General features: G+C 28.4%; 1 protein-coding gene across 1 annotated transcript; it reads left to right on the forward strand.

Annotated features, from left to right (window-relative positions):
• Positions 1-3,422: 3,422 nt before the first annotated feature.
• LOC100167792 lies at positions 3,423-11,186 on the forward strand (the record flags this gene model as incomplete). Its single annotated transcript, XM_001951025.5, has 12 exons — positions 3,423-3,947; positions 5,294-5,346; positions 6,282-6,596; positions 6,704-7,091; positions 7,145-7,282; positions 7,486-7,629; positions 7,692-7,888; positions 9,019-9,406; positions 9,460-9,597; positions 9,801-9,944; positions 10,007-10,203; positions 10,962-11,186. Coding segments are annotated over exons 1-12 (2,378 nt in total), but the record flags the coding sequence as incomplete, so codon positions are not given.
• Between the last annotated feature and the right edge of the window lie 7 nt (positions 11,187-11,193).

Below are 11,193 nucleotides of genomic sequence, written 5' to 3' on the forward strand. Positions count from 1 at the left end.
AGCCTTGTATTCAATTTTCACGATTTTTGACCCAACAAATACAATTTTATTGATATTTATAGGAAAAAAAAACTAAAAACATTGAAATATTAAACTCTCCGTAAACAGCTCAAAACAATTAAAAATAATTTGAAGTTCTTAACATTCATATTTTGATGGTGTATAGGAATTAATGAAATAAACATATGATATAAATCTCAAGTGTCTACGGTTATTCATTTTTAAATTATAACAAAATAAGAAAATCGCTACATGAGAAATCGAGTGAATTTCCAATGTTGAAAAATACAAACTTAAAACGCTCATAAAATTTTATTTGACTTTCTTATAAACATTTTTATTTGATAAAAGTAGAAAAACTTATGAGGAATCTTTTAATACATTTTCAAATCTTAGATTTAATAAGAAAAATGTTTAGTAATTTCTAACTCAAAATAATTTGCATATTTACGTGATTTACGTCTTTTGTCAAGATTTGAACTTTAAATGCTTATAAAAACAAGTTGTGACTGGATTTTTGATATTTCAAATATCATTGTAACATTATATAGTAGGAGCCTTGTGTAAAATATTCAAGCTTTTTTCCCAACTAATAAAATTTAATTGACATTCATAGAAAAAAATGTGGGCAAGTGGATGTCACTCTGCAGTACAGTAGGTTGCAAGTGGGTCACTGTAATGCATTACAATAAAATAATTTATGTACAACGTATCACGCGGTACCTTGTTTTAAATTTTCAATCTTTAGATATAAAAGTTAAACATTTTATAAATTTTCAACTACAAAATAATAATTAAATTATAAGTTTCATACATTTATCAAAATTCGAACTTTATATGCTCATAAAAAAAACTGTGCTTTTGTATTTTTAATATTTTTTAACTGCTATTATAACAATATATTAGAGTAAACTAGATAATAATATAATATGAGTATAACAATTTAAATATTGTTAAATTTTTATAACGAAGGTTTAAAAATTTAAAAGAAAGTTTCAGCCAAGTAGTTCATGCTGTTCATGCCTAACTATTACAATATAAATATAACTAGTATTACTAGTTATACTAGTAATACTATTTATAATCAATGATAAAACATTAATATCCGCTTACACTCAGAATCGTTTTTTGTATACAATAATATTATATCATTGAATTCAAATTTATCACGATCCATTTCAGTGACCCACTTGTAGCCTACTGCACAACAAAGCGTCGAGCGACACCCACTTATAATTGCATTTAAAAAATGTATGTTTGTGTCTTTAGTCTTTATACACGATATCTAGTCAAAATATGGCTTAGATTTTCAAATATATAGTAAATTTTCTAATGGAAAATTGAATTGGATTAGTGCATTCGGGAGGTCAACATTGAAAATTCTCAATAGTTTCCAAAATTTTTCGCAGTCAGTTTTCAAAAAATCGAATTTGTTATTTGATGTAACTCGAAAACGAATAATCGACAACTTTCGAAATTTTCACTGAATTTATTTATACTAGCATTTTCTATACGACATGAAATGTTAATAGAAAAAGTATATCATAAATTATAATTATATTAAAACCTATAGGTAGGTACTATACTTTTGTTCTTCAAGTAATACGTCTTTTTGAAGCGTTTTTAGCAAAACTACCTATTACAAAAATTGTAGAGGAGAATTTTTTTAACAATCGTAAGAAATCCGATTTTTGATATCTTATTAAAATCGTCTGATATCGCATGGTAAATTAATAAGTTTTTTTACTTTTTATCGATTAATTACTTAATTAATTAATAAGTAATTTTTATAATAGATTTTAAACCATTATTTGCTGTAAACCATTAATTTACGATATCGGAATAATTAATAATTATGTAAGAAAAAAATCAAAATTAAATCAAATGTTGTTCCATTTATAGTGTACAATGTACATTATAATCTATTGTACACAAATATGCAACAATTATATCACATATTATTAAATGTCATATAATAATTATATTAATATATTATAATCGTTTAATAAATTATTATTGTTACAATAATTAAAATAACAATATTATGGTATAGGAATAATAATGTAAGAAAAAAAACAAAATTATAATTCAAATAATAGGTACTTATAACACTTATTGTAGGTATTGTACTATTGTACACAAATTACCAACAAATAATTAATTATTACGATTTCCTAACGAAATGGAATCGAAAATAAATATAATTGATTTTTAATTTTTCTTGGATATCGTATCGGCTTATTTTTGTAATACATTCAAAATTATTATTTTTATAAAGTGGAAAATAAGTAATAACACGTTAGTGCGTTTACTTTTAAAAAGTAATTTTGTTACAATTTCGTTACTTTAAGTAGGTACCTAGGTAAAATGTAATGAAATTACTGCTGCGTTACTGAAAAAGTAATTGCGTTACAGTAATTTGTAATTTGCGTTACGTTACCTACTACTCAATACTTTATTAACCTCTCCAATAAGCCCGGATTAAAATTTTTTTGGGCTCGGGGCCAAACAATTTTAAGCGTCCTAAACATAATCAAAATATTGGTTAAATAGTAATTATAATATTTTTACTACCTATATACCTAGGTATTTTATATTTGATAATTTAAATATTTTTTTTATAAAATGTTCGTGTTGAACAATGAATATTGAATATAATAATATAATATACGTAATAAATTATAAAAATTATTTTATGAATGTGTTCAATATTCTAGGTAATATTAAAAAGTTAACATCGATTATAGCCTTGTCTATAATACCTAGTAATAATGTTTCAACCGTCGTAAATTCGTAATAATTGACGGTATTCAGTGAATACTATTCATCGTACTCGGGTATTCCTATAAATGAGGTTTCCTTACCAATATCATCTTGAAAGTTAAATATTCATTATAAAGTATTCACTTCGGCCGTGTGTACAGAGGTGCATCCAAGGGGGGTTATTTTGGAATTGTTTGTACTTCTAGCCCCCCCCCCCCAACACACACACACACACAAACCAAAATTAAGCCCTGGAGCCGCCACTGCGCGTGTACCACTGACACACAGGTTTTTTTGTAGAATATCTTGTATTGTACTCTCTATTATATTGTAAACAGACAACAGTACTGTTTCAGATCATAATAATATAACGATCGTATAATAATTATGATGGATTCAGAATGCCCTTTATTACGTTGTGCGCCCGCACTCCGCAGTGATAACACTTGCTGCATTCATATTACACGTTATCACTTATCACTACACTATTATATTATTATCATCATAGATAATACAATATTGTAATTATCCATGTATACTTATCGATATAGTGTACCTACCTATAATACCATAGACATAAATCATAATATTAATAAATTATATATTATAATATATTTTATATTAAATATATAATAATATTTTATTAAATATATTTTAATATGTCTTTAATCTTTATCGCATTGTCGCATACTCGCATTCGGACGCATCTCTCACTCTCTCGACTCTCACTGACTCACTCACCGACCGAGCAAAGAGCAGCGGCCAATGGATAATAATGGAGATAATTATTATTTATCATATTTGTAATTATTTTTTATTACTACTGCGTACACCGCGACGCCGCCGAAGCCGTATCGCACACACGGTCACGCATAGCAGTGGTGGTCAGTGGTCACGTACGAGTGTACGACGTATCACGTCGACGTCTGTTGTCAGTGGTCACGTACGACGTACTCACGTCGACTCCCTTGCTGTATACGCGTTAAGCGCACCGTCGCCATCGCCGAGGACGTACCGTCGTTGTTTGACACCGACAACGCTTCCGCCATATAGCATATGCCACCCACCACCCGTTACTCAGACAAGCAAAAGCGACGACGAGTCATCAGCAACACCACACGCCCGACGCAGCAATGGACGACATTAAGGTCGAGGTGCTCTTTGAGAACGGCGCCTATTACGAGGTGAGTTTGCATGGGGATTGTAAAGTGCTGACTGCCGCAATAGCGTCAGCCGGCGATTTCCCCGTAGAGTCGGCGGCATGCGACTGGGTCTCCAGTCTCCACTCAGACCCAATTCGGACAAATATTTTTATCCACTTTTACACTTTTCGAAAGTTCTCTTCCTTTTTTGATGTTATTTAAAATTTTTAGTGAATTTTCACCGCCCCTCGATGAATATTATACTTAATAATATTAGTATTAGCCATTAGGTATGCTCATTAATTTATCAAATTAACATTATACTCTGTCTCAAAAGTCAAAGTAAAATACATCGGTTCAGTGTACTTTTTTCCACTCATTATATGGGAGGTGCCCGCCACCAGACGGAAATGGGTTGCAGCTCGGTGAGTATTACACTTTTGGACAGAGTATATAAAAAACAGTTTTAATCGATCATTTAGACATTTTTGTTACAGTCTTATGACTGTAAAAATGGGGAGGAGATGTTTTTTTATATAAGTTTGACAGGGTGTCAGAACTCGGTTAATATTTAAACATAGACTTAATTAAAATTATATTTTAAACTTCATGGTACTCAATTTGTATGCAGCTAAATAAATTAGTTGATTCAGCTCCATCATGTGGGGTACCTATCTACAGCATATGTCTATGAAGTTGGTCATGATTAACCAAGCACTGATGAAAATCGTTTTTAAAACTTGGCTATTTACCTAGATTGTTTTCAAATTGTTAAATCTCAAGACTAATATAACACACTTAACATGATTGTGGCAAACTTGATTCGTTTTGATTTACTTAAAATTCTTTTAAAGATCTTTTATAAGTACAACTAAATTGTACCAATAGATTTATTTATCCATATTTTTTACCAAAGATTAATTTTATTGACCCTAAATAAAGGATTATAATAAATGTAAGTAGCTACCTACTTGTAGTACACGTAACCACATAGTACCTATACTTGCTAATCAGAATTTCATCTGGAATTTCATATTACAAGTAGGAAAGTAGGAAATTAGTAAGAATTTCATCAAAATAGTACCTATGAAATGCCAAACATTTTTGCTACACACTTCATGATGAGTTCTGCACACTTTTTTCTCCTTCCACAGGTAATAACTGCCTTTGTGTGGTAAATACTTGCCGCCAGTCGTCAATTAGTATATACTATAATGTTCTCTTTTGGAACGGAGTATATACTGATATATTATATTTTACCTAACATTTACCTGTTACCACTAAATTGGTTTAAGATCTGTAGATTCTTACAATTTTTTATGTAGGTACCTATTTAAAATTATTATTAATTTTTGAGAATGTTAATTAATTTAATTTATATATTTTAGGGCTTTGTTACGGGTGTAATGGAAAAAGAAGTTCTAGTTTCTTTCCCTAATAAGTGAGTATCTCTTATTTATATTTTATTAAAATACTTTTTTTAAGCATTTTAATCAAAATTACAAGTAGTTAGGTACATAAACAATTAAGAACTTATGTTTGTTTTTTACCATGAATAATTAGTACCTATTTAAAAAGTAAGATTACCCTTAAAATAATCATGTCTTATTAAGTCAGGTTTTTATTAAATTATACAGTTACCTATATCAAAATAATTTTATTAGACTTTATACCTACTAATCCAAATATCTAATACCTAGAGTTGATTTTTTTTTTAAATAGCAACTACAAAATATATATGTAATAGGCAGTCAGTAGTACTACAGTAGTAGTAAAATAGTAGTAATGGTACCTAGTTCAATTTCAAAAATATAAAGATGTTTGAATTTGTATACAAGTTTACTTTGCATCGGAAGCATATTTTTAATATTTATTTAATATATTTAATATTAAAAATTGACAAATTTAGAAAATGTAAAATATTTATTCTCATCAAAATATTGCTACAATTGAAAAAGTACTTCGACCGATGCAAAGTAAACATGTAAACCAATTCAAACATCTTTTAGTTTTTTAAATTGAATAACTAGAAGTACCATATTTTTTGTCATTGGCTTTGGTCGTTATTCCTATGTTCAACGTGTATTAGACAAAGACAGAAAATCACTGCATCCAACAGCCTTAAATAGTATTTTTTAATTTGTTTGTTTTTCAATTTAACACTTCTTGATGGCTTCTGAATTGTTGAATTAGATTGATAAACAAATAAATACCTAAATAATACATTTTCAATTTTTTCAAAATTAATGGAAAGGAGCTTAGCTAATATTAACTATCTTCGATAGATGTTCACAAAATTAGGCAGTCCTTGATAATTTTAAAACATTAAATTATTAGTACCTTGCCAAATATTAATGCATATTTTATAATTTTTAGTTGGTATCCTGAAACTCAATTCAACCATGAAAATGTTCGACTCCCCTTGTCAGATGACCAATGTAGTACAGAGTTTATTGTTAATCAAGAAATAGAAGTAAAATTGGTCAGAAAACCTCATTATGGATGGGTAAAGGCAGTGATAAAAATTATCAGTGGTAGCCCACCATCCCAGTTCGTTGTCCAATATTTCAACTCAACAGTTGTAGAAATAGTCTCTCCCGATAGAATAAGATGCAGTAACATAAATTCGCACATTAATGGAAATACATTTTACATGTTTGATATTGATGTACCTGAGGATGTCAGAGAAACGTGAGTATAACAAAAAAAAAAAATATAAATACATATAATCAATTTTAATAGTTAAAATTCAACAGTTTTAAAAATATTTTGAATAATAACCATGTTAAATCTTTTAGTGCTAAAACCAATGGAATACACAAAAACTATCAGAAAGCAATTGCCGCATCTCGAGTGTTCTATAATCCTGATAGATCCGTGTTGAGTGTTATATCTCGTTCACCATTGACCAGTGAAAGAGCATTGATGTTAGCCGACATGCACTTTAGAAACCTGAACCAAAATGTTATGGTGCTTATGAAAACTGGAAAATTAGCCAAGCAACTGAAAAATTCCAAGCAACAGTTTAAATCATCGTCTTATACTGATGAATTTAATGTATGTGATAATCTCATTGGTTTGGCTATTGGTACTCGTGGCACAAATATCGAACGAGCTCGCAGGATTGACGGTATTACAAATATTGAATTAGATCAAAACACTGGTGTTTTTAAAATTTATGGAGAAGTAAGTTAGTTTTATTGTAGCTTAGTAAAAATATCTAATAACCTTGTTTTTAGAATAAAGACGCTGTAATGAAAGCTCGAGGAATTTTAGAGTATAAAGAAGAATTTCTACAAGTTCCTAGACATTTCATGGGAAAAGTAATTGGTAAAAATAGTAGAAACATCCAAGATATTGTTGACAAGAGCAGAGTGGTAAGTTAATTTATTTATGCATATATTATTTTTAATATTAGTAATTTGTCAAACACAATATTTTTTGCATTTAAAATGTGTCTCTTAATTAAGTATGTTATGTCTTTTTTAAATCCCTAGCATTATATAATTTTTAGATATTTAGTTATTGTTATTAGCATTTCAATTTAAAGAGTTTATATATATATTTTTTTTTATTGTAGATTGAAGTAAAAATTGTAGGTGATGATGAGACACAACCCACCATTCCTCGCGAAGAGGGTCAAGTTCCTTTTATGTTTGTTGGCACGGTAGAAAGGATATCTAATGCTAAATTTTTGCTAGAATATCATTTAGAACACCTTAAAGTATTTATTTAATCTTTTTATATTGGAATATATTTTAATTAATCAAAAATTTCTATTTTTAGAAACTTGAACCATTCAGTCAAGAAATAATTGGAATGAAGCAAGAATTATGTAGTAACTCACCATCCCAGTCTGTTGCCAAGTATTTCCACTCAACAGTTACAGAAATAGTCTCGCCTGATGAAATCAAACGCAGTGACAGTAATGGGGATACAAATTATACATTTGACATTCCTGTACCTGAAGATGTTAGAGAATTGTATGTATTACATTAAAAAAAAACCGATGTAGGTATACACGCCCATATACGAATGGTAGCGTTGGAAATTGTTTATTGATCGATAAAATACAAATTTAACATATTATATTAATGTATATTTTTATGTACAGCAGTAATGTTGTTACTATATACCGTACAAATATGGTATTTGAAGGGAGGTAATTCAAAATGTGGTATTGCCAAAAATTAAAAAGTTCACAAATTAAGAAAAAATTTTAAATTACATGTATTAACAGTTTAAATAGGTTTATTCATATACTAAAACTGAAAAAAAAAATAATTAAAAGAGTCAAAATAAATGATTTTGAATTACAACATAGTTTTAATAGGTATTTTAAAGATGTTGATTATGTAAATCATTCTTTACTAAAGGACACAATTTATTTAATTCTGGGTTTAGTGTGCCATTGTTATCATAGTCTCAGTCATTTTGAATTGAGACAATAAGACTCACAGTTTATGAATTGAATGACAAATTTTTAAATATATTTTGTTCATAGAATAGAATTATTCAATCTTAAACAATTTTTATGCCAGATATGAATTACTCGTGTATTTTTCAAATGTTATCAATACCTCGTTTTGAATTATTACCATTCAGTTATTGTATACCAGTTTGTCTGGCAGTAAATGCAAACTACTGGAGCCAACCTCCTTGGTAGAGCCATAGAATATAATTTATATAAACTTGAGCACCAGCCACTCTATTTTCGTTTTCGTATTCCTCACTACACTAAACAACTTTTAGAAACAAATATAATATTATTAAAATAAATCTAATAATTGTTAATTACTCATTTAAGTATTTACTTTGGCTGTGTGTACTATCACACCTATGTATTTTAAAATACATATTAATACAATTATATACTGTTTCAATAGTTGACCTATAATAATTTTCAAAAATAATATCTAGGTAATAAAAAACATATAAAATAATATAAATGATATTAAATATAATGTCGGATGAGATCGGGGGTTAGGTTAAACAGTTTTCTGACGCCTATGAAGTATTCACTTCAAAAAATATTTTGCCATCAGTTTTAATAGTTAAACTTTAACACAGTTTTAAAAAATATTTTGAATAATATTAATGTTAAATCTTTTAGTGCTAAAACCAACGGAATACACAAAGATTTTCAGAAAGCAATTGCCGCATCTCGAGTGTTCTATAATCCTGATAGATCCGTGTTGAGTGTTATATCTCGTTCGCCATTGACCAGTGAAAGAGCATTGATGTTAGCCGACATGCACTTTAGAAACCTGAACCAAAATGTTATGGTGCTTATGAAAACTGGAAAATTAGCCAAGCAACTGAAAAATTCCAAGCAACAGTTTAAATCATCGTCTTATACTGATGAATTTAATGTATGTAATAATCTCATTGGTTTGGCTATTGGTACTCGTGGCACTAATATCAAACGAGCTCGCAGGATTGACGGTATTACAAATATTGAATTAGATCAAAACACTGGTGTTTTTAAAATTTATGGAGAAGTAAGTTAGTTTTATTGTAGCTTAGTAAAAATATCTAATAACCTTGTTTTTAGAATAAAGACGCTGTAATGAAAGCTCGAGGAATTTTAGAGTTTAAAGAAGAATTTCTACAAGTTCCTAGACATTTCATGGGAAAAGTAATTGGTAAAAATAGTAGAAACATCCAAGATATTGTTGACAAGAGCAGAGTGGTAAGTTAATTTATTTATGCATATATTATTTTTAATATTAATAATTTGTCAAACACAATATTTTTTGCATTTAAAATGTGTCTCTTAATTAAGTATGTTATGTCTTTTTTAAATCCCTAGAATTATATAATTTTTAGATATTTAGTTATTGTTATTAGCATTTCAATTTAAAGAGTTTATATATATATTTTTTTTTATTGTAGATTGAAGTAAAAATTGTAGGTGATGATGAGACACAACCCACCATTCCTCGCGAAGAGGGTCAAGTTCCTTTTATGTTTGTTGGCACGGTAGAAAGGATATCTAATGCTAAATTTTTGCTAGGACATCATTTAGAACACCTTAAAGTATTTATTTAATCTTTTTATATTGGAATATATTTTAATTAATCAAAAATTTTTATTTTTAGAAACTTGAACCATTCAGTCAAGAAATAATTGGAATGAAGCAAGAATTATGTAGTAACTCACCATCCCAGTCTGTTGCCAAGTATTTCCACTCAACAGTTACAGAAATAGTCTCGCCTGATGAAATCAAACGCAGTGACAGTAATGGGGATACAAATTATACATTTGACATTCCTGTACCTGAAGATGTTAGAGAATTGTATGTATTACATTAAAAAAAAAAACCGATGTATGTATACACGCCCATATACGAATGGTAGCGTTGGAAATTGTTTTATTGATCGATAAAATACAAATTTATCATATTATATTAATGTATATTTTTATGTACAGTAGTAACGTTGTTACTATATACCGTACAAATATGGTATTTGAAGAGAGGTAATTCAAAATGTGGTATTGCCAAAAATTAAAATGTTCATAAATTAAGAAAAAATTTGAAATTACATGTATTAACAGTTTAAATAGGTTTATTCATATACTAAAACTGAAAAAAAAAAATAATTAAAAGAGTCAAGAATATAATTTATATAAACTTGAGCACCAGCCACTCTACTTTCGTTTTCGTATTCCTCTCTACACTAAACAATATTTAAAAACAAATATAATATTATTAAAATAAATCTAATAATTGTTAATTACTCATTTAAGTATTCACTTTGGCTGTGTGTACTATCATACCTATGTATTTTAAAATACATATTAATACAATTTTATACTGTTTCAATAGTAGACCTATAATAATTTTCAAAAATAATATCTAAGTAATCAAATAACATATAAAATAATATAAATGATATTAAATATAATGTTGGATGAGATTGGGGGTTAGGTTAAACAGTTTTCTGACGCCTATGAAGTATTCACTTCAAAAAATATTTTACTATCAGTTTTAATAGTTAAACTTTAACACAGTTTTAAAAATATTTTAAATAATAACAATGTTAAATCTTTTAGTGCTAAAACCAATGGAATACACAAAGATTTTCAGAAAGCAATTGCCGCATCTCGAGTGTTCTATAATCCTGATAGATCCGTGTTGAGTGTTATATCTCGTTCGCCATTGACCAGTGAAAGAGCATTGATGTTAGCCGACATGCACTTTAGAAACCTGAACCAAAATGTTATGGTGCTTATGAAAACTGGAAAATTAGCAAAGCAACTGAAAAATTCCAAACTACAGTTACAT

The sequence above is a fragment of the Acyrthosiphon pisum genome, unplaced genomic scaffold (genome assembly GCF_005508785.2).
Source record: "Acyrthosiphon pisum isolate AL4f unplaced genomic scaffold, pea_aphid_22Mar2018_4r6ur Scaffold_2177;HRSCAF=2695, whole genome shotgun sequence".
Lineage (NCBI taxonomy): Eukaryota > Metazoa > Arthropoda > Insecta > Hemiptera > Aphididae > Acyrthosiphon > Acyrthosiphon pisum.